We start from the raw sequence: 24,765 nt of genomic DNA on the forward strand, positions 1-24,765 counted from the left end.
AGAACAAGGAGGCATGCTATATATCAACACTGCTAAAAACAAGTTTCTAATTTCTAACCAAGAAGTTAGATCAAAACTATAAAGAATATCCTTCTTGAACCTTCTAGAAGAAGATCCAATCTGAGCAAACAGAAAACACTTTTTTGCGAACCAACCGAATGTAGTAAAATGATTCTAATACCCTTGTTCAGCCTCTGTATAATCCAAATCATGTCACAATCGAATCAAAACTGCATAAAATTGAAAACTCACCTCATGGAAGGAGAAGAATTGAACTCGGTCAATGTTATTCATAAATGTCAAGGTAGATGTTGGGCACTTTTCAACCCAGAGGTGTAGGAAGCTTAACTCCGATCGGAGATTCCGAGGAAGAGGCAGCGGAGGCATAAGCAGTGCTTTCAGTTCTCTGGCCTTCGCCTTCTCCTAACCTAGCTCTCCTTCTCTCTATAGCCTAAACCACAAAGCATAAAGAAAACATTTAGCAAAAAGATTCAAACAAAGAAGACGCAGTGGTGTTCGGGGTTACCAAGCTGGTAGCAGAGAACGTGAAAAAACGTGCCCCTTTGCACGTCGTGCAAAGGGAGGATTGTTCTCGGAGCCAAGAAAAGCACGGCTTGTCCCCGGGGCAGAGTTCTTGGAGGAGTTCGGTGCGGTCGTGGGTCGTTATAGATGAGGAATGCACGATTTAGAGAGGAAGAGAGGAACGAGAGTGAGAGGAAACGTGAAAATGGGAGAGGAAACGTGAAAATGTGAGATATTATGACTGATTTCTAAGACCCAGTCATAATACATCAAAAAGTTTCCACACATTATGACAAGTGTCCATATGTACGTAATAATAAGTTTTGAACTTATTTACAATGTTGTCACCGCGTTTCATATTATGACTGATGCACAAAACTATGTAATAATATGTTTTAAACTTATTTACAAGTTTGCCACCGCATTTTATATTATGACTGATGTACAAAACTACGTCATAATATGTCTAACTTTTATTACGATTCAACCACCGGTGAACCTATTATGATGAATCATTTTTATCCGTCATAATAGGTCTAACATAAAAACATATTTTTTCACTAGTGACTACTTACAATTACTATAACTTTTTTTTAAATATATGTATTCCTTGCAACTTCAAGTAAGTTTTAACCATTGTGTAAAAGTTAATTCTACATTGAAATTTATGCATAAACTTAATAAAATTAAATTATGTAACACAACAAATAAATAATTAAAAAACTTACGTTATTAATGTAATTTTAATTGTTAAAGTGTTAAGTTTTTCGTGAACACAATAAAACCATAAGAAAAGTTGAGGAAGAATATATACATTATAATATTTATAGTTGTTACCGCACAACTTTTATACCACTGGATGAATTATAACAAGTAATTGATGATTTTGTAAACACTTTTCTCTTCATTAAACCATTTTTGACAAAACTTTATAAACCACTTGATTAAATATTATTATTTTAATTAAACATGTACTTATGAATAAGTGGTGGTTTGAGCATCCAATAACATTTTAATTCCAGAATGTCTTGTTACCATTAACTTTTCTCATTATTGACTTCTAATTACTATCTTCATTCTAAAAGAAAAATTTCCAAAATTAATCAAGAAACATTTAATGAATATAAATTAAAATAAAACATTTTTAACTATATTGTCTCTCTTTAAAAAGAAGATAGGGAGTTATTATAACATAAAAAAATGGCTAACACCATAATCAACATTTTCTTTCTGTACACAAGAAGACCCTGGACCAACTGATATTAGTGAGAAAAGAGAAGGGTAGTTTAGTAGTTTCGTTCGCGTCTCTTAAACAAGCCGTTGTGTTATAAAAAGACTGAATACTCCACATATTATTGTTATGCCAGTTATTTGTACAAACTCATCCCGCGAATTTCATCTCACGCGGTCTCTGTTGATTCTCCTCTCTTCGTTCGTTACTCCTCTTCACAGAAAAAGAAAATCGTAGGGTAAGATAAAAATCTTCTCATGTTTATCATCTCGTATACTTTAATTATTTAATTTATCGTGTCAAATCTTCTCCTACAAGATGAACCGTCTTTGATCTCTCAATTTCGCAAATTTCTTTACTCTAAATCAGATTCCTCAACATGAACAGATCATAGAGAATGTACAATATATGGATAAATAAGTATGTTCGTTCACATGACTTCGTATTTTTGGTATAATTATAAGTGTTTATTTAATTAATTTTATTTCTCTATCTAATCGACAGATATATACAGTGGCGGTGAGAATGGAAAATGCAATTTCATCCAGCTTGGCAAGAACGAAATCGGAGGATATGGAGGAGACGGGGGCAACGACAAGTATGAAATCGCCCCCGTCAGCGGAGGGTGGCGGAGTGCTGTCGAGGAAATCGAGCAAGAGGATGACAGCGGCCTCGCCGAGTGGGGGCGGAGGAAGAAGCACACACATAAGGAGGGCGAGGAGCGCTCAGTTGAAGGTGGATGTGGATGAGGTTGGCAGCGGCGTGGCTCTGAGTCGAGCTTCTAGCGCTAGCTTGGGCCTCTCGTTCTCCTTCACCGGCTTCACTCTCCCTCCCGATGAAATCGCCGATTCAAAACCTTTCAGCGACGAAGATATCCGTAAGTAAACTCTCAAACTCGTAAGCATTGATTTATCATTCTATTTTTAGTTTGATCAACAAGTTCACACTTATCTTACAATATAATCTACTGATTAATAATTAGGAATATCCATTTTTGTGAATTTAAATACTTCTCTCCTTTCTTTAAAATAAAATGCCTTTTAAATTTGGATTATATAACTTTTTTGTTATTCATTATCACATTCGTATGTAACCTTCTACAATGTTCACGAGTGTGATAAACTACGTTTTCGTCTGAGTTTAATTTCCGACCCTTTAACAACGAACGGATAGAAATGCATAAAAAAACTTGTCTTCTTTGTCGTTACCTTAACCACAGAAATATTTTGGTATTCTCTTTATTGATATGTAAAATATAATGATATAATACGAATGGGATCCCAGCAGTTCATATGAAACATCAGGGCGTGAACTGTGGATGTTTCCTTTTATACTATCGAGTACAATGCGTTAAAAAAAATTGAAGTAAAAAGATTTTTAACACCCATACGAAGCGTATTAATTAACGGGAGATGGTATTGTGATACTTCTGAGAAATATACTCCATTTGATAATTCAATATATCAATATTTTAATTAGTTTGCTTTTATATTTTAAATATATTATTATTATTATTATTATTCTTCTTATTATTATTAATATGGGTTGTAAAGTAAATATATTTTATTTTATACCGTGTTAAAACATAACTTTTCTTAATTAAATGAATAGCCATAAAAGTTAAAAACGGTCACAGGAAAGTACAGCCAGCGAGCCGAACTTGTGATTCACATAATTTGGCGGGTATTGCCACATGGTTACTACGAGGAAGCAGTGTGAAGCTAGTCGTTTCCAATCATTCCCACTTTGTTTGAATAATAGGTAAAACCAGAAAATAAATATAAAGAGAGTAAAAATAAATAAAAAATGATTGATATTTTATTTAGTTGGATGAATGATAAATAAAGTACATAAATAGATGTTATATGAAAAATAAGTGCTATATATATATTTTTATCCCTTCTAAATCATAAATAAATATAGTGTAAAAAAACGTCTTCTTTTTGCCTCATAGCTTCGCATTTCAACCTACACTTCCGCACAAACAAAGTCAAGAACATGTTTTTATAACATTTTGACTAACATAGCAAAAATGTAGTGAAAGATGCAATAACTGGGTTTAAAACATCGTTATTTGTATTTTCATACATTAGTTCTCCACATTTATTTATAGAAAAATAAAAAATAGTACACATTTTAGTGTATGCACTGTATATTATATCTTTTATAAAACGAAATCAATGTAAGAGAATAATCTACAGATAATAATATATTGCTAAACGGTTTAACATCAATAGAGCATTTTTTTTCCTTAACCTATTTAATGTTTTTTTTTGGTGTCTGTGTCAGGTGTCAATATAATTATGCTTCCTAGTAAAACATTAAAATATCATTGTGGTAGTGTTATGTCTTACTCTCGTAAGTTAAGCGAACCTCTCTTCTCTTGACTTGTGGTAGTGTTATGTCTTACTCGACTACCTATTTTCAGTTACGTGGACTTGTCTTAGTCGGGTCCAATCCAAGCCAACCAAAATCTCTTCTCAGTAGCGGTCCAATTAAAACAAGTTGACCCAGTTATTCCCCAAACCGGAAATAGTGGTATATGTCCTATAGTTTGGTTGGGTTTTTTTTCTTGGCAGGCAGTGCGGTTGTCTTTATGAGCAATTGGCACCTACCTAATAATGGTCCCCCTGTCTACACACCTACATAGTAATGGCGTTCTAATTAATTATGATAATGATCATTTCATGCATTCTCCCAGTACGTGTATTTATCCATAGCGTGCGATTCATTATGGTACTCTTCCGTTTGCTTGAACATGACTAGTGCTCAAATTTAAATTCTTGAATATGTTCAAAATGGGTAACATTCGTTTAAGAAGCATTATTGATATTTTACACTCTTGCATCGACCCACTGTTTTTTAATCTGCTAATTTCACATTGACTTGTTTTTTCGTCGAGAACTTTCACGTTTAAAACATTATTCTTTATATTTTAACAAAATTTTAACCTCGATTAAATATCCTTTTCAAATTATTTGCACTCCAGTGAGGTTAGACTGATTCTAGCAGGCAGATATTTATATTTGATTATTTATTCTGTTTCTCTTTGTACTAAAGTGAAACAGAATTATTGTTGATTAGTTTAAACTAAAGACATAATTATGATGAGTATCAAATTGTTTAAATTATATAATCGAACATTCCAGTCAAACTCTGATGTTTTGCCACAAACTGAAACATAATTAGATTCACCATATTTTATTTTTCCAAACTTGTTGACTATCTTTATAACTTGTTGACTAGCTAGGTTGCGCCGGACCCATTCTTCCTTTTTTGTGGGAGAGTACCCTGTCTCATTCTTGGGCCCCTGCATTAAATTTTGGCTTGACATTTTTTTCACGACTGCTTGAGTTGGTTTGACTTACTTTGTCAGGACTAATTAACTTGTCCTGTATGCCTTAATTTTTAGGAATCATCATCATCATCATGTATTACAAATAATATGATCCCTCTAAAACTTCTTCGGGCTTCCATGCGTACGTTCTTAAAAATAAACTTTAGTATTATTTTTGTCCTCGCAAGCAAATCCTACCGTGGGTTTGTTCGAGCTAGACATCATAAAAATGCATTTTTCTAATATATTGCACCCAACTGCTCTAAGTGAAGCTATCTACTAATTAACTGTTTGGTGCTCTTGCATGAAGGACATTCTATTTCCCTCGTTGTGATTTGTATAAGAAAGTGTTACTATGTATATTGCAGCGGAGGATATTGAAGCCGGAACTCATAAGCCTAAGTTCCAGACAGAACATACTCTGCCAATATATCTGAAGGTAATATACATTTTATGTATAAAAAATTAGAATGTTCCTCTTCAATATTCCTTGCCTGCACCAACCACTGGCGGTCTACTGTTCAAACCTTCAATAGAGCATGAGTTTGATTTAGTGCTGTATATGTATTTGGGCAGGCAACGGTGAAGCTTCATTTAGCGATCAACGCTACCAATAGAACATGTTACATGGCTATCAATATAGCATGGTCAGGTTCAGTCTTGTACAAAGTTTCATTTCAAGTGATGCCAATGTACAAGACTACCCCTTCTTTCTAGTTAACTAGATAAATGATTAATAATACAGCAGATACAAGTACAGCATATACTAGCTAACTTGTTACTAAACTTTTCCTGAATTTCTTTTTGATGCCTCCTACAGGGCATCAACAAATTAGTTTTATTTCACATACGCTTGAAAGATCTAGGTTCAAGATTGGAACCTTTCTGGCTTCGAGGCTTTAGCTATATGTGAGGCTTAATAACATGGTTTGGCTGAGAAAGAAGGGTATGAGTATGAATAGATAGACAAACTTTTTGATGAAAAAAATGCCTTCGTGCATTGAGCTTATTTTGTGCTTTATTTAATGTTTTACTGTGTTTGTGATGCATCCAACTAAATTCGATAAGTTCTTATTTTGGAATCTGCAGTTCACCGACGTGACCTACAAGGTAGTGATTAAAGGCATAACTACAACTAAGGAAAATGATATCTTGAAGGGGATCACTGGTTCTGTAAATCCTGGGGAAGTTTTGGCATTAATGGGTCCTTCAGGAAGTGGAAAGACATCTTTGTTAAATCTGCTAGGAGGAAGGTTAATTCAGTCCACAATAGGTGGCTCTATCACTTACAATGACCAACCTTATTCCAAGTTTCTAAAGAGCAGGTAAAAACCCTACTAATTACTATCAGTATTGAAACTGGGAAGTTACTTAAAACACAGATTTAATTCTTAACAAGACAAATATAAATGTAGGTAAAATTCCGAGCTTTTTACTATCAAAGTTGTTTTTATGATAATTTTTTTTTATAAGATTGAAGCTGTGGTCGTGATAGCCCCACACAATTTGAAAGATTAGAAAGTCAGAATTTATTTTTTCATCTCTGACGGTATGTAAAAATGTTATCTTAGTTGATACCATAGTTACACTAAGTATGCATTTTGCAGGATTGGATTCGTGACACAAGACGATGTTCTGTTTCCTCACCTTACTGTTAGAGAAACATTGACGTATGCTGCTCGCTTAAGATTGCCAAATATACTAACGAAAGAGCAAAAGGAAAAACGAGCTTTGGATGTCATCGAAGAGCTGGGATTAGAGAGGTAAAAGTCATAATCGTCGAAAGAGCATAAGCATGGTGAAAATATAGCCTTGTGAAAAATTTAATATGGACTATGAGCCCTTGTAAGTGATAAATATTTTATATTAATTGTAAAAGTCAATCAGTATAATTTAGGTGTATGAAAACAGGTGCCAAGATACTATGATAGGAGGTTCCTATGTTCGAGGAGTATCTGGTGGAGAGAGGAAGAGGGTTTGTATTGGCAGTGAGATCATAATCAACCCTTCTCTTCTATTTCTTGACGAACCAACTTCTGGTTTGGATTCTACGACAGCTTTAAGGATAGTTCAATTGCTACATGACATAGCAGAGGTGTTTAGTTCTCATTCATCCCTTCAAGTTTAAAAACATTATATCAAATGAAAATGACTTAGATAACTCAGAAAGAATTAAACTTTCTAAGTTTTACATATTTAGGTCTTAAGCTTGGTAGTATTATGGAGTCTAATTGACCATCTTGATGATAGCACCCTTTACAAACTAAATTCTTGTCGCCATACCGACGCTGACGCTACATGTAAGTGGCACTGTTGGTCATTAAACTCATGGCACGAGATGTCTAGAATGTGGTTTTGTCCATTTTGAATTTATCCACACACAAGAATATTTACTTGGATGCACGCTTTGGTAAGAACTGACAGGGCCGCCCTGAGCTTGGTTACGATGTGCCATGGCCTAGGGTCCCCAATTGGAGGGGGCCACAAATGAATTTGCTTTAGTATTTCAAGAAAAAAAAAATGCTTGTTTTCTTACTTTAATCCTGTAATTTAATTATCTAATTATAAATTCTAAATTTTTATCTGATTTTTTCAAAGCAATACAATATCTTTCACTGTTTTATAGTTTAAGGAATAAAAAACTTTTTAGATTAAAAGATCCTTATATGTTCTATTTCCGAGTCTGTAAAATGTTAGGGCAAAACTGGTTAGATATTTTCCTCATCACTCAAATTTTTATCACGGCTAAACTTTGTCTTTGTTCCAGGCAGGAAAAACCGTAGTGATAACAATCCATCAACCATCTAGCAGACTCTTCCATAAATTTGATAAGTTGATCCTTCTAGGAAAAGGGAGTTTGCTTTACTTTGGAAAAGCATCTGAAGCAATGGACTATTTTCAGTTTATAGGGTGTGCACCCCTTATTACCATGAACCCAGCTGAGTTTTTATTAGACCTTGCAAATGGAAACGTGAATGATATTTCTGTACCATCAGAGTTAAAGGATAGAGTGCAGGTAGGAAATGCTGAAGTTGAAACATGCAATGACAAACCATCTGCTTCAGTTGTACAAGAGGTATTGTTAATTTTGATTTCATTTAATTTGGAAAAAGACTTGTGAGCAAAATTTTCACATCTAATTTCATTTGAAATTTAAAAGTATCTGGAAGAGGCATATGATTCTCGAGTGGCAGAAATAGAGAAGACAAAGTTAATGGTTCCTGTCCCTCTCGATGAAGAACTGAAGTCTAAAATCTATTCTTCTAAAAGACAGTGGGGGGCAAGTTGGTTTGAGCAATTTTCTATACTGTTTTCAAGAGGATTCAAAGAGAGGAAGCATGACTATTTTAGCTGGTTGAGAATTACCCAAGTTCTTTCCACTGCAGTCATCTTAGGATTACTTTGGTGGCAATCAGATGCTAACAACCCAAAAGGTTTGCAAGATCAGGTAAACTATTTCCGTCAAAAACCTAAATCCCTACTTTTGGATCATAAAGAAGAGCGAAAGGAGTAAAGTCCATAATCAGACTCTAACATCAAACATTAGCATATTCGAAGCTAATATTTTCGTTCTTGACTGCAGGCAGGACTTCTCTTCTTTATTGCTGTGTTTTGGGGATTTTTTCCTGTCTTTACTGCCATATTCACATTTCCTCAAGAGAGGGCCATGCTGACTAAGGAACGAACAACGGATATGTACAGACTAAGTGCATATTTTGTGGCTAGAACTACAAGTGACCTTCTACTAGACCTGGTGTTACCAGTCTTTTTCCTCCTTGTTGTTTATTTCATGGCCAGTTTGAGACTCAGTGCAGGGCGTTTTTTTCTTAGTATTCTTACGGTTTTTCTCTGCATCATAGCAGCTCAGGTATGCATTGTGTTTTATAATCCAACTACTCAGCAAGTAACACAAACCAAGGTGACATAGTTCTAATGAACTGTATGTGAAACAGGGACTTGGACTTGCAATCGGGGCTACACTAATGGATTTGAAACGGGCAACAACTTTGGCTTCAGTAACCGTGATGACTTTCATGCTGGCTGGAGGATTTTTTGTGCAGGTAAATTTAATTTTAAAAAATCAATAAACACAAAAATCCTTATTTCCTGATAACATATTCTCATTTAATTATTGAACTGTAAAAACATGTCATCCTTTAATACGAGAACTTGATGACAACGAACACGAGAAACTTCATCTAAATTTTCCTAATGTTAAATACTTAAATGCAACTGACTTTTCTAAATTTGACAGAAAGTCCCCATATTCATATCTTGGATTCGCTACCTCTCCTTCAACTACCATACGTATAAACTTCTGCTTAAGGTTCAATATGAACACATTACACGGACCATAAATGGAATCACACTTGACAGTGGATTCACAGAGGTTGCCGCTCTGTTAGCCATGGTTTTTGGTTACCGTCTTTTGGCATATCTCTCCTTGCGGCGGATGAAACTTCAAGCTGGAAATTAAGACTATCCATTTAGCAGGTCTGAGTTGGAAATACACATGCACTGCCATGTGAGGAGCACTTTGTCTAATCTTGTGTATTATTACTTCATTTAGCATGTTAAGCATGCATATGTTATCAGAGGCACATAAAAATGAGGAGAGTTCAGACAAAAAATGCTTTTTGAAATTATTTAACTCGTAGTGTGTACAGCTCTTCTTATTCGATCTATTTCATTAACTCAAGCTCGAAACTCTGTTAGTTAATAATTAAAAGGTGATTACTGAGACTTTTTTTTTATAAGTGTAAGAATTTGAGTTTAGTATGCTACCTAGTATACCTATTAAGTTTCCAGAATAAATATCTACCCACTAAATCTAGTTTTATCTGTGTTGCAATTAAAATTTAGTATGGGTTCACCACATCAATATTTCTTAAGATGTGTACCCAATTCTTGCACTGTAGCCTAATTTTATCAAAATCAATTAAATTCAAAGTGTAAATTCTAAGAAGATCTTAGAATTTAATATAAATCCGTTACTGTCTAAGGTTTCGTGCAGAGCAACGGAAATAGAAATTTTTTAGGTTAAATATGTTTTATACTTTTAATATAACTGATTCTATTCAATTTTATACTTTTAATTTTCTTAATGTTAATTTAGTTCTAATAGTTAAGGTGATTACATCTCAACATTTCTAATTTAAGAATAACATACTAATGGAATTAACATATTTATTAGATATTAACATATTTATTAGATACTCAGATTAAAAACACTTTGAAACTTCTTTCTGCAAATAATAGTTTTCGTATGGACTAATTTTGGAGAAAGTAAAAACTTATTTAACCCCATCGAATTTTAGTTAAGACTAGTCTATATTTTCCCCTCACATCTAGTCTATATTTTCCCCACATTTTCTAAATTATATTTACTAAATTTTAGTTACTACGCAATAAGCTTTTACCCTTTATTTTTTTTCTAAAATATAAAATTAATATTAGTCTTATATTTTTAAGAAAATCGAATATAGATTTGATAAACTCTAAAGGGTGTGTTTGGATGAGATGATAGATTTGAGAGAGTGAAAATAATCGATGTTGAATGATAATCATGAATATCTTTTAAGTCAAAATATTTGTTATATCTTCGTGTAGTTATAGTTTAAGATTCCTGGTTAAAGAGAATGCTTATTTGCAATAGTATATTTCATTTCACGTGTAGTGCTTGTCTTTTTATAAATGGAGATAGAATGACTCCTTAGAATTCCACATATGATCCTGTTGTGAATATACCAATCATGGTTAAGATATTTACTTTTCTATTACTTTGTTAAATGCAGCATGAAATATATAAAATAAAATTTAGTTTTCGCAACAGATGAAATTAAATAAGATTTGTTATGAACTCATTAAATATATCACAAATTTAGAAATATCTAATTGAAAAGCATGACAAAATTGAAAAAAAAAATATATATACTAAAATAAGCTTGTTTTAAGTATTGTTGGATGAATTTTATTTATACAACCGATTGTTTTATCATTCGAGTTTGATTTAGTTTGTAAATGTTACTATCTTGTTACTTGTGTCTTTAATACCTAAATCATTATAATTTTAACAATGTTTTTTAAAGTTTTTCTTCTTAAAAATATTTACGTGTAAGACGAAGAATATGATTTTCTTAAAACTTTTTTTTAGGTAAAATACTTTGAAAATTAAACGTTACAATTATTTAAAGAAATTCAAGAGAGTCCAATTTAAAGAAAACAAGATTTTAGATAATAAAAACAAATTCCAATCCTAAAATCATTATAAACCGAAATGACCAAGTTTCTCACATAGTACAATATTATTAGTAACCCGCGAAAGTTGCCGGAGTATCATTCCATATTTACCCCTATTACTAAACGACGTCAATTTGAGGTGAAGGGTAGTTTCGTCATACCACTTTCAACGGCTACTTTCCGCTATAAAAGGAAACTCATTTTTGTTTTCAAGCATTCAGTTCTTCTCCGTCTCCTACTGCTCCGATTCATTCGTTTCTTTCTCTCTGATCTGAACGCGCTTACTCTGAATCTGCAATTCAATTCAACCACCACCGCCTTCTTCCACCGCTCATCGCCATTCTCATCTCATTTTCATTGATTTTCCATTTCTTTTCATATCCCTCTCCATTTACGTGCTTCTCTGTTTTTTTTGCAGGGTTTCTAACCATGGACACTGGACCGTTGAATTGTTCATCCAAGATGAAGTACAGATCATCCTTTCAGGGTCGTCTCTTCCGCTCTAAGAATTCTCAAGAAAACGTAAACCCTGACCTCTTTATTTCATTTTCTCAAAAAGAAAAACCCTTGACTTGATCAATAATTTTTTGTTCAAATTTTCTACGAAACAGTTGGACAGGTTTATTCCCAATCGCTCGGCGATGGATTTCGGCTACGCGCACTACATGCTCACCGAGGGTAACAAGAAGGGCAGGGAGAAAGAGAACGATGCGGTGATGTCACCATCTCGAGAAGCATACCAGAAGCAACTCGCCGAGGCTTTCAACATGAATCGCACTCGAATCTTGGCCTTCAAGAACAAACCTCCAACTCCTGTTGAACTCATTCCCAAGTGCATCCTTTCGTCTCCTCCTCCATCCAATTTCTCTAAGTCCAGGCGTTGCGTTCCTCAGGTATGTTATTTGAATTCAAAATTCTGCGTGTTTACTGATCGGACTCTTGAAAATTGAAATTCTGTCGTAACTGTTTGTGAAAATGGCTATCAGAGTTCTGAGAGAACGTTGGATGCTCCTGATATACTCGATGACTTTTATTTGAACCTACTGGACTGGGGTCGCGGCAATGTTCTTAGTATCGCCCTTGGGAACAGTGTGTATCTATGGAATGCCAATGATAGCTCCACCGCTGAACTTGTCACTCTGGAAGAGGAAGATGGTCCTGTTACAAGTGTAGCCTGGGCTCCCGATGGACGCCATTTAGCCATTGGTTTGAATAATTTTCATGTCCAGCTCTGGGATTCTCATTCTTCTAGGATGGTAAATCTGATTCCTTTTAAGCGTTTTTGTGAAATTTTATTGGAATAGGCTAATTGACATTGCAAAGTTTCTTGTGAAATATTTTTATGGTGCCGTCTATTCATGGATGGTCAAATAGTTGATAATTGTTTGCTTTTCTACACTAACAACGGCAACCTTTGAGAACTGAAGATGGCGTAGATATGATGAATGAATGACACAGTATAAGTCATTATATTTAAATCAAATTGTAATTACCTTAAAAAAGTCACATATAACAAGGTCTTTGTATGAAAGTTGTACTTTTTGTGTTCATATTAAATTGAAAACTTCTATGCATTGTGATGTGTTGTGATTTTTATTTGGTGACTGCAGGTAAGAACATTAAGAGGTGGACATCAAGCACGTGTGGGTTCACTATCTTGGAACAATCATATCCTCACAACAGGAGGGATGGATGGTAGAATCGTTAACAATGATGTTAGAGTGAGGTCTCATATTGTTGATTCTTATAGAGGACATCAGCAGGAGGTCTGTGGGCTTAAGTGGTCTCCCTCAGGACAACAATTGGCGAGTGGGGGCAACGATAACGTTGTTCACATATGGGACAGGGCTACTGTCTCTTCAAATTCAGCAAACCGTTGGCTTCATAGATTTGAGGAACATAGAGCTGCTGTGAAGGCATTAGCTTGGTGCCCATTCCAAGCAAATCTGCTAGCTTCAGGTGGAGGTGTGGGCGATCACTGCATTAAGTTCTGGAATACGCATACAGGAGTGTGCTTGAACTCTGTCAACACAAGCTCACAAGTGTGCGCTCTGCTGTGGAACAAGAATGAGCGTGAGTTGCTTAGCTCTCATGGTTTCACCGAGAACCAGCTCACTCTTTGGAAATATCCTTCAATGTTTAGAATGGGAGAGCTCAAGGGTCATACCTCCAGGGTGTTGTATATGACGCAAAGTCCAGATGGGTGTACTGTGGCTTCTGCAGCAGGGGACGAGACTCTGAGATTTTGGAATGTTTTTGGAACTCCACAGCCTTCGAAACCAGCGCCGAAAGCCAATATTGAGCCATTTGCTCATGTGAGTCGTATTCGCTGAAGATGAACGTAGACGTTATATTAATTTTTTTTTAGTTTTTTAATATTATCCTGATCATTCTTTTATTTCTTTGTATATTTATTCTCTTACGCACAAACATACATGTATTTTTATATAAATTGGCGTTGTTGTTGTCTGTTGCTTAGAAATAAATCATAAATAAATATGTTTGACTGGATTTTTTCATTTTATTCTTGATCTGATCTTTCTTGTTTGTTGTTCTGCTTTTACTGCTGTGTTTTGAGAGCCCCTCTACCAGATTTTGGGGTCGACGAACATCGTTAACAGTGAACATATAGATGCAAAGTAAAGAAAGAAAAAGAAAAAAAAGAGATACAGAAATATTGAAAAATACGAAAGAATATAAAATAAATTAGAATGTTAATTTGAGTCGGTTTAAATTTAGTATTGTCTAAATTCACCCATCTTAAAATAATATCTCAGAACGGTGGATTAGAAACACTCCTTCTACATAGAAATTGGTAGATTTAAGATAGAAAAACCCAAAGAAAAATTCAGCCACCACACTTTGGGTCCAAAATTAGCAAATTATGAAAGGAACATTCTTCAATTTCACTGTTTAAAGTCTTTCCTAACTTGGCATCAGTGCATTGTTAGATTTTCGAGGTTAAAATAGTTGGCCAAAAAAGTTTCTTGTGTTGTGCTGTGGAGATCATCCATTCCTACCTAAAGTACTATCTTTTCCATGTTCCATATATAAGCACCAACAATCAACGATCACTGTATATATATTTTCTTCGTTATTCTAATCCTTCTTCCCCGTTATCATTTCATTACCTCAACACAAATTATTCTGCCCACCAACCAGTATGCATGTTCATTTCTTGGATGACAGTCACAGATGCGTATGTTTACATCCTAAACTTTGACTGTGAAATAAGAAAGAGAAAAGAAAGATGGAGAAGTCGATGAGATTAGGGTTGATGGCTGTGGTTGCTGTATCTGGAAGCATGGCCATCTTGGTTCAACAGGTCCATAAACGTATGCTATCTAACTTCATGAAGAAATTTGAGTATCAAATGGGTGGTATCTTATACGCACACGGCCAAAAGAATTTGTGTGGTACCATTTCTTTCAATTTTTAACTAGCATTTTCTTTTCCACTTTAGTTCTAAATTCCTTTTATGATGTTTGCAAGGCTCAGAGAAACATGAAGCGAATAAGAAGGTGCGATTTTCAAAGGAAGCATTGGAAGAAAAGAGTTATGGTAGAGGTGATAGAATGATTACAACAAGGGTAGGACGAATCAGGGCTGAACAATTTTGGGAGATGGAGAATGTTGAGAGGGATGAGCCCAAATTAGAGAAGATGATGCCTACTAACAGGAAAGTTCTTTACAGGGGAATTATGAAATATAGGAATAGCACTATTCATGGGAGACTTCCATTCTAGTTTTTTTCTCTCCTTATGTGCATAAACTTACTAACTTTCCTTAACATAAGATTTGTGATGATTGATGAGCTAACTTTAAAATAATTGTTATTCTTGATAGATAGGGATGAAAACGTGGCCGGTCCGTATTGTTTTGGTCCATTTTGTATTTAGTTTGTGAAAAGCGGGTTGGTCTGCCCGTACAAATGTGAGTTAATTTATTTCACTCATTTATTGTTTGGCCCGTGGGTTTGCGGTCAGCCTGCAGTCCGCACAAAAAAATATTTATTTTGTGATTTTTTTTTTTGTAAAATACTAGGATAAAATATTTTAACAAAATTATTTAATTAAGTTAATAGAAATAATAGTTTTTTTATAAATTCGTTTATTAAATATAAGTAATATTTATAACTTTTTTAACTTCTAATTTTATGTACAAGTCTACTGAAAAAGTAAATGACTTTAAATTAGAAAGAAAATGAATGAAATACCACTCTTGATTAACTTGACGAAAATGAACAAGTTATTTTTGAATAGATTAGAGAAATAATGTAAATGAGCAAGTTAGATTAAAATATTGTGTTGGTGTTGTTGGATTTTAAAAATTAAAGTAAATGTAAACTATTAGTATTAGGTTAATATATTGTTATCCAACATGAATTATAGATTATACGAGTGAATCTATAAAGGTCAACAAATTAACATACTTAACGATAAATGCATCGGTCGCATCATAACAAATAATAAATGTCATTATCTTTTAAGATATTTGTACAACACATGACAATCCTTCCTTTCATAATTTAATTAGACATTAAAGTACATAAAAACACAAGAAACTATTTCTGGTATTTTTATCAAATAGTTGGTGTGCAAGGAATTTAAGATAGAGTATTATAATTTGTTAAGACTATAATTCATTTACTTCATTTTCATGCATTCACAAACATCTCAATTCCATCCATTAAGTGTTCAATTTTAGTTATAAATTCAAGTCATATTTTCCAATACATTAAGAATAAAAAATCCATGCATGGGTAGTCAATCCAAAGCAAGCATTAAGCATAGAAATTGAATACTAAAATGAATTGGAAAAACATATATCATTAACATCACAAAATACATAAGAATTCTATGTTTTACAACTAATCTCAAAAAAATAGGAAAAACCCTTCATGATGGATAATTTAAGGTTCTACAAAACTGAAGAGATATGGAAGAAATTGAACCATAGAGAGATGTGCAACCTTTCCCAAGGTTCTTTGCAGCTACTTCATGCTCCAATTGCGCTTTCCCTTCGCATTTTCATCTCCAATTCGTGACTCATCCTCTTCCTCGACCCAAAAGGGGCAAAATCACCATTGATGAAGATTGAAGCTCAAAGAGGAGAGTTTCCCAGCACCCCAAACAACCTCTCTCAATCGCTCTAGGTGAAAAATGAAGTGTAGGAGGAGAAGAATTATCAAAACCTTCGCGAAAACATGACTAAATACCCATTTTATGCGTTTCTGGACTTACAGACTCGCCCAAGCGAGCTGGTCAACTTGCTAGCAAAAAGTCAACTTGCCCAAGACAGTGAACAGTAACAGTTAACGTGTGAACAACGCTAAGTGAATAGTGAACAATGAATATTGAACAATATCATTTAAATAATTTTGTTTGCTCATTGTATTCGCAACATTGAATGTGACTCTTGTGGCACATAGTGTGGGTATTCAGTTAAAATCCATCTTTTTGTCCAATCATGTTTCATTGAGTTCCGACTTGTTTTCATCCACCATAATCTTTTCTATTTTCTTATTTCACACTCAAAAAAAGATTAGAAGTAAAACAAACATATATTAACTAAAACACAAGAAAACATAAAAACACACTAAACTTGGGAATACAAATTATAAAGGAGTTGATTTATTCACTAAAATATACATATAAAAACATGTAAAATCACTCGTTATCCATACTTTAACTCACATTTTTTTCTAATAAACATATGAGTCAATGTTTGTTCCATATTTTCATTGATAGATAAATAGAAGCAATTTATAGATTAAATGAAAATTAGGTAGTAAAATAGGAATAAGTTACTCGTTTGCAATGTATTGCTTACCATTCTCCAGATAAAATGATACTATTTGATTGATAGGGTATTTATTTTCATAAGGTCTTATAAAAGGCTCCATAATAACTTCTAAAAGGACATGTTTGTATGGTTTCTTTAGGTGCTTTATATCTATGTATAAAAGTGTGTGTATATTTGATTTTGAATTGCATGGTTATCTTCTTTTCGGACCTAACTATCCTATATTTATTCATAACCTGAAAGAAAGAGTACCATCTAATTTGTAGACTAAATTTTCTTATCATACATAGGTAATAGTTGGTGGAATATCATAATATTTTAGTTTTATATGTAGAGTCTTATTTTATATACTGCATTTAATAATTTTTCATTTTCTACTATTATTTAATATATGTTTTCTCTTCTATACATATTTTCTTGTTGTTGTGAACCTAACAAATATGTTGAACAACTTCTCATTTTTTTCACAATATAAGATTTTAATATAGATTTGAACTCCAGCATCATTAACATGTAAAGAGTGAGGGATCAATACAAAAAAAATAAAGAAATTATGCAGTACTATAGCATTGGAACAAAAATATTCTAATACTATGAGTATTTAGTCGATCATCGGCTAAATTATGAAGGGGATCTACGATTTAATCCATATCAAAATTTATTGTGATATTGTATGATTGTTTATATTTTTGTAAAACATCTCAACATATTTATTATTTATGGAGTGGTGTCCACGTCTTTATATTTTAATTCTAATTTGAAGGCATATAAATGTTTTCACTATTTTTATCATTTGAATGTTAGATATTTCGATTTCAATCAGAAAAAAAGAATGAGATTATACTAATTGAATTGTATGAATATGAACAAAAATATAAATAAGAGAACTAAGAAAATATAGGAAATAAATAAGAAACTTATAGGGGTATTAAATAAATAAATAGAAAAACTGTTATCTTGCACAGTTTATAGAAATTAGATTTTTTTAGCAGTACTCCATCTGCCGAATGAAACAGAAAAAAAAACTTAGATTAAATAAATTTTTAAATTTTCTTTATGGAAATTGATACCTGTCAGAACCAGAAAAAATCAAAAGTCAGGAACCAGTAAAATCCAAGCACGTGTCGTTAGTGGAATTCACGTGTCAAGAGGAGAGCTTGACACTCAGATGACGAATGCCAGGTGTCAAACGAAGGAGACCCGGAAATCAGTTAGTGGAAAACAGGTGTCGACTAAAGAGGGGACGTTCGTTCTCGACTGTGGAGCAAAACTTGGATTTTCAGAAAAACACTCCACTCTCCTCTACATGCACTCTCTTTCCAAAATCTGATCTTCCATCTTCCTCCTCCTTCTCTCTAGAAACCCTATCTTCTCTCTAAGAAAACTCACCCTTCCTCTTCTCCGATCATCATTCAGGCACCGTAGGAGCATTTCTGGTGTCCCAAGCTTCTACTTAAACCGAACAGTTCTGGATTCTGAAACTGGTAAGTTTCTCGTCTTTAGCTGTTCGTCCGTATGAACATGCAAGCCTAGCTCTGGTTGCATGAAGTCACCTTATCTGAACCAATCTTGGTTTTCTGTAATTTGTTTTAGTTTGAAGAGTTTGGTTGAGCGTTGAGGTAGAAGAAATCTTATTTCGGCGAGCTGAGTTTTAGTCTGAAGGACGTACGTTCACACTAGAGATAAGGGAAGCTTATTCAATTTAATTTATATGTTTGTATTGTACTGTATGGACGTTATGTGAGTGGTATGAAGCATGAATTTGTGATATTTGATTTTTAGTATATGGTTATGATTATGAGCTGATGTATGAGAATTATGAAATGTACTATGATATGAGTATTTGAAAATATGAAATCGTATGTTGAGAAATGAGTTTAATGTAAATGAAACTTTGAATATAAATTCCCTATGATAATGAACGTTCGTCATTGAACGGTCCTTGACCGTTCGGTGATTACTAGTAAACTTCTTTGAAATGGAATTCTTTCATTTGGGAAGAATTCTAGTTGAGAACGAACGCCCTTTGATAATAGTTCTACGTTTGAGCGTTCGGCCAAGCGTAGATGGCCTGAGTGTTATGTGAGGAATTGAGAAACTTGTAAACATATATCTGGACACTTAGTCATTCTTAAACCCTCTCTTCACCATCCCGTATTATATTTATTAATATTAATATTTCTATCACGAGTTCAAATCAGTGATGGGTTTCGACCCAAAACGTTCGTCATGAGTGGCGCTCGGTCTTATATCGAACGCTCGTATTCGTATTTAATTATTAAACTTGTGGAAAATAGCGTTCGTCCAAATTCAGTAAATCCTTTTACCGTGTTCGGTCATTGACTGACAGTCGATTTTCTGTAATTGAATTATTCTAAGTATGGTTCTTTAATCGTCTTGAGGGGTCTATATCCATTGGATCCGGCATAGAGCCTCTGTACTTAAACTATTCGTCGAGTATTGATCTGAACTTACGAGAGTCAGTTCATTCACTGACTCCAGTGGTAAATGACGTCTGTCATATACGGTGTTATTGTAGTCGGTTTTATCCTGTCCTGGAACAGGGGATTTCTCGGTCTCGTTCATCGCGTTCGTCCTCGTTATGAAGAGGGCTGAACGTTCGTTATATTATGCACTTGAAATGGATGACGGAAATGGTATTAAATTGAAAGATTATAATTAATGAACAGTATATGAGATAAATAAACGGTTGTTGATTTTGAACGAACGTTCCAGGGAGGAACGACTCTTGGATGAAAGTTGGAATTTTGTAAAGTATGAATGTGGACAAAGCTTAGCTGGCGATTCATCCTGATGTTCCGTGAGTGCTCGTCCTCAAGTAGAGGGGAGTATGTCATGTGTGGGAACGGCAGGAGGTCTTAGTCCATAAATGTACTTTGGACGGAACGGACTAACCTCGGGTGGTAACTGATGAAAATTCCAGTTACTATATCACCCGGGTGCACGAACGTCGTAGTTACACAAAATTCATACAGTCCGGACAGTCGGTCTAGTATCAGGAATTGATTGAATTGTATATTGGAATATATTTAATATGGTGGATATGGTTAGAAATGCATGTTATTACTTTAATTAAATTAAATAAGCTTACCCTGTGTTTTTCTTTGTGTTGTCCTGTATCTGTACGTCCGTCTTGTCTTTGCAATGATCATCCGTGTGGATGTGAGCAGATGGTGATGCGTTACTGGAGGAGACGCTGGAAGAAGGAATATTGGAGGAAGAGAACCTCGTTAATGTAGAAGTGAAGGCCGAACAGTAGTCCGTTCGGTTAATTATTTTAGTTTAGTTATTTTAGCGAGTTGTCTTAGAACGACCATTTTCCGTTTTTCCTGACTTAACCGTTCGGTATTTCTGTTTTGTAAACCGTTCGGTCAAGTTAGCTTATTGTGCATCTCGCTATTTTGTAACTCGCTTCTTGTAAGGCCGTTCGGCCAGAACCTATGCTCTTGTTTAATTTTAAGACTGATTTGGTTTATCATTTAATGTAATTAATTTTATTATATGGTGTTTACTGTATTCTTGAGATGTTACAATACCACAACAAAAATTCGGTGTTTCTAGCAATGTGGTTTTAGTAAATATATAAACTTCATTTTGTCGATATTTTTATTTTATTTTTATCTTATAAAAGGTATCATTCCAGAAGACATTATATATGAAAAAAAGGGAAAAAATACAAACAAACCAGTTCAAAACCCATGTAATATTTAAATAAAACAAATCTAATTAAAAAAATAAAAAAGAGTCTCTGACTAGTATAGGGAGAAAGCAACTCAAACCAAATAATTATTTTTTCCTTTAATATGTGACAATCTCCAATAAATTGTTTTGAATCGAGAGAGTTTGAAACAATGGAAAAAAAAATAAGTTCACTGACATTGAAACAAACATATTATATGCTATTTTGTGTGTCTGATTTTCTATGTTTGATGTGATGATTCAAAACAACAAGTGTTGCTCTTATATTGCTCAACATCACAAGAACACAAAAATCAGTGACACATAACATCATGGGAAGATCCAAATTACTGCATTGCTAAAATTCCCAATTTCTCCAGACTTTTTTTAGTGCAAGAAATCCGTCTTTTTCTTTTCCACTTTTACGGCGTTTTCAATGCTTCGCAGTGTACTTGTATTTACTGATTTTGTTTTGTTTTATATTTAAAGACGGTTGGATAATCCATATTATAGATTAAGATGTGTATTATGAATAAAATAAATAAATGAATTTATTAAAAACTATAATTTTTTAAAATTGAAAAAGTATTTCTAGAAGTATAATATAATTAAAATTTATCTTTATTTTTTAAAATTCGGGTTTGGTGTTTAAAATAAATACAATAATTTCTCGATATTTTTCTGAACATTTTAATATTTGAAATACTATATTCAAACGTACAAATTTTTTTTCAAAACCGCTTTTAGTTTTATACCGTAAATTTCAAGAAATGGAACTGACAAAATTGCAATCAATCCAAAGTTTATGAATTGACCGTTAAATCTGTTATTATCTTAATATTTCAAAATTACAATCAAGGTGTAAATATAGATGTGGTAATTCGTTTCACACTCAAACAATAATGTTATAATTACCCTTTAAACTAAAAATTTAACTTTAATTTTTCTTTTTGCAACAGAAAAAGTAATCGCATCATTATTATAATAGTGCCCAGTCAATTGAAATTCCTCTCATGACAATTAATATTAAATTCATTATCTTTGATTTCACTACACTTAATTATTTCTATATTCATAAAGTAGCATTTTGATTAGTGAAAAATTCGTTATAGTAGATGACAAATATAATAGTTTTTAGTTTAATAATATAAACATAAAAGTTAATATTAGAGTACGATGACGGTTGGAATTAGAATAGTCAATAACATTTTTTATTTAATCAATTAATAAATCTTAATTATACCTCATCCTATCAAATATCACAGCTGTAACTCCCGTCTACTTTATCTAAAAGGATTTGAACCTCTACATCACTAACAAAATAGTCAAAGTATTACTTGAATATTGTAAGCGAAAATTAATTATAGATATATGCCAAAATTGTACATATATTTGTTATTACTAAGTAAGTTATTTAAATTATATAATGAATATAATAAGTTAACAATCACTCAATAATCTCAATATATAAATTAATAAATATATATCAATACTAATGATATTAAATATTAATATATAATTAATTTATGACGATAGTTTGTTAACTTATGCCAATAAACTGATTGATCCTTTCACATAGCAAAAGAAAAATGGTCATTGATACTTCAATAACTTATAATTTTATATCGGTCCTTCCATTTTTGACACTTAAGATTTTAACACAATAATCAATATTTTAAGATGAAAATAAAAATAAAAGAAAAATTAGAGAAGGATGAACTATAGATAGATTGGATAAGTAGATTTAAGGGTATGATTTGATGTAGATTATGGAAGTTGAACAGGGGGGAAACAGCATAAAACAGAAAAGATATTTGAATTTTTGAAACTTCTGTTGGAAAGATTATTATAATCTTAAAATGAAGAGTTAAAACGGAAGTGGAGTTGGATGAAACGTTGAGTTCTGTTAAGAAAACGAACTACGGTGGCGAAGGAGGCGCGTGGGTGAGGTGGAAAGGAAAATGACGTTATTTGTTAGAGAGACTCCACCTCTACCCTCTTCTTTTAGGCTTTCACTCCTTCACGTAACACTTAAATATTAACAAAAAGCCCTTTTCAATTTCCAAAATCTATGTCACTCCTTGTAATGCTCCTCACATCACACCCAAATTCTACTCACCCCGTACCAAACCCAACCCCGTTCTCATTCTTATTCTTTCCCTTATTTCTAGGACTACACGCCCGTTCCAACTCAACACCACCCTTAACACCACTTCAAAACGACCCTACTACCCTAAAACCTCTTCAAGTACTCGCGCTTTTTTCAATCTTCATCCATTCTTCCCACACTCTTCAAGATTCCACAACAACCTCTCACGGGGTTCCCATTCTTGCGTAAAGTCTCAATCTTTCGCCCATGTCGAACAGGGTCATGCACCGGCCGTCGAACCGGCACCAGCCCCTGTTGCAGCGGCAGCCGTCAAAGCTGGCGACTCGAGTGGGGGAGGTGGTCGGGGGCACGGCGGCGGAGTGCGTTGCGGTGTGCTGCTGCGTCCCCTGCGGCGTGGCGAATTTCCTGGTGCTCGCAATCTACAAGGTGCCGGCGGCCTTGTGCCGGCGAATGCTGAAGGAAAGGCGGCACCGGAAGATTGCCAAGGAGGGATTGCTGAGACCCACGCGCCGCCACTGCTCGTGCGGGTGCTGCGAGGACGTTACCGTTGCGCGGATATTCCCCATGTGCGCCAACGACGCGTTTGACATCGAACACCTCCACTCGCCGGAGCCCGACAGTGACGACGACACACTCGCTCTGGAGAAAGAGATGTGGGACCAGTTTTACAACACCGGCTTTTGGAGAAGCTCTTCTAACAGAGAACGGAGAGAACCCTCACAAACACAAACGCAAACGCAAACGCAAACGCAAACGCTCTCTTCCAATGTTGTTCCCCAACCGAACATCTTTTCTTGAACCCTCCCTTTACAATACAAGTACATACACAATTTGTATGCTCAGTTTTTTTCATTTACGTTAATGACAATGCAACTCTTCTCTTTCGATAGTTATCTAGTTTTTTCGAGACTTTTTTTTTATGTGTGTGTCGCGTTTCAGGTTGTGTGAAATTCTGTGGCAGGTTTCGTTTGTGTAAAGTATTGTCAAGTTTCAGATGATGGTGCGCAAGATTTTGTGCTGCTAGTCGGTAATTTTTGGTTGAAATTCCTGATGGAAGTTGTGGGCAATTGAAATTTGTTTGTAGTGTTGTTTAGAGAAGCAGAAGAAAATGGGTGAATAGGAGAGAGTAAATGATATAATTGATGTGGGGCATATGAAGTGTTTGATTTTACAGTTATAGGTGTATGTATGCATGGAAGAAGGTAAGAAGAGAAAGAAATAATAGAAAGGATGGAAAGTGCAGGTGGTTCAGAAGCAGGGGGTCCGGGCGTGGTAAAGAAGGACGTTATGCCATTTGTCTCCCTTTTAACTTGTCTCCACACATGGATACCACGTTTTCTTTGTTCTTCCTAATTACTCTGACACATTATTATTTTTGAGCGTACTCTCAGATAAGAATAAAGCAACTATACAAACATAGCTCAATCACACTTCTTTCTGGAAATCATTCACAGATTCTTTCCATCCATCTGTACTTCGCTTCCACATTTATTATTCACTCTAACCAAATTATTTTTTCCAATCTTTTATATTCTAAAACATTACTATTAGATAATGCTATTTATGCATCTTTTTCTTATCTTTCTCTTATATACAAAGATGCAAAACTGTATATCTTTGTGTCAACAACAAATGTGGCAGCTTTTACAACCATTTTTTTTTTCAGTCAGAAAGGGAGTTTAAATACAATAAAATCATTTTAGCTCTCGGTTTCGTATTTTTAAAGTAATATTTTAGCTCATAAAAGTAATTAAATAAATAATCAAAATTTAAAAACTGAAGGGAAAGTCGTACCTTGAAGGAAATGGTATATATTTACTT

General features: G+C 34.0%; 4 protein-coding genes across 10 annotated transcripts; all 4 read left to right on the forward strand.

The window, feature by feature from the left end:
* Positions 1–1,882: 1,882 nt before the first annotated feature.
* On the forward strand, positions 1,883–9,741 carry LOC108327119 (ABC transporter G family member 22). Of its 6 annotated transcripts, XM_017560850.2 has the most exons (12): positions 1,894–1,991; positions 2,123–2,173; positions 2,258–2,630; positions 5,459–5,529; positions 6,180–6,415; positions 6,698–6,853; positions 7,002–7,185; positions 7,858–8,166; positions 8,251–8,538; positions 8,674–8,958; positions 9,044–9,151; positions 9,346–9,741. In XM_017560850.2, exons 3-12 carry the CDS (start codon positions 2,279–2,281, stop codon positions 9,565–9,567), a joined length of 2,211 nt encoding a protein of 736 aa, XP_017416339.1. In that variant the 5' UTR covers positions 1,894–1,991; positions 2,123–2,173; positions 2,258–2,278; the 3' UTR covers positions 9,568–9,741. The 6 variants fall into 6 exon arrangements, with proteins under 6 accessions (XP_017416338.1, XP_017416339.1, XP_052729463.1 ...); XM_017560849.2 differs by lacking the exon at positions 2,123–2,173 and having other exon boundaries at positions 1,883–1,991; XM_017560852.2 differs by lacking the exons at positions 1,894–1,991; positions 2,123–2,173 and adding an exon at positions 5,667–5,737 and having other exon boundaries at positions 2,561–2,630.
* A 1,778-nt stretch (positions 9,742–11,519) lies between these two features.
* LOC108328176 (cell division cycle 20.2, cofactor of APC complex) lies at positions 11,520–13,854 on the forward strand. The gene is made up of 4 exons (XM_017561995.2): positions 11,520–11,852; positions 11,942–12,223; positions 12,317–12,586; positions 12,941–13,854. Exons 1-4 carry the CDS (start codon positions 11,760–11,762, stop codon positions 13,661–13,663), a joined length of 1,368 nt encoding a protein of 455 aa, XP_017417484.1. The 5' UTR covers positions 11,520–11,759; the 3' UTR covers positions 13,664–13,854.
* A 423-nt stretch (positions 13,855–14,277) lies between these two features.
* On the forward strand, positions 14,278–15,139 carry LOC108327646 (uncharacterized). The gene is made up of 2 exons (XM_017561331.2): positions 14,278–14,746; positions 14,823–15,139. Exons 1-2 carry the CDS (start codon positions 14,581–14,583, stop codon positions 15,074–15,076), a joined length of 420 nt encoding a protein of 139 aa, XP_017416820.1. The 5' UTR covers positions 14,278–14,580; the 3' UTR covers positions 15,077–15,139.
* Positions 15,140–22,771: 7,632 nt separating this feature from the next.
* Positions 22,772–24,419, forward strand: LOC108327647 (uncharacterized). 2 transcript variants are annotated; one of them, XM_052872254.1, is made up of 2 exons: positions 22,772–23,762; positions 23,906–24,419. In XM_052872254.1, the coding sequence occupies exon 1, from the start codon at positions 23,191–23,193 to the stop codon at positions 23,740–23,742; it is 552 nt and encodes a 183-aa protein (XP_052728214.1). In that variant the 5' UTR covers positions 22,772–23,190; the 3' UTR covers positions 23,743–23,762; positions 23,906–24,419. The 2 variants fall into 2 exon arrangements, with proteins under 2 accessions (XP_052728214.1, XP_017416821.1); XM_017561332.2 differs by having other exon boundaries at positions 22,773–23,762; positions 23,884–24,419.
* Positions 24,420–24,765: the final 346 nt, after the last annotated feature.

Source organism: Vigna angularis, chromosome 2, assembly GCF_016808095.1.
Source record: "Vigna angularis cultivar LongXiaoDou No.4 chromosome 2, ASM1680809v1, whole genome shotgun sequence".
NCBI lineage: Eukaryota > Viridiplantae > Streptophyta > Magnoliopsida > Fabales > Fabaceae > Vigna > Vigna angularis.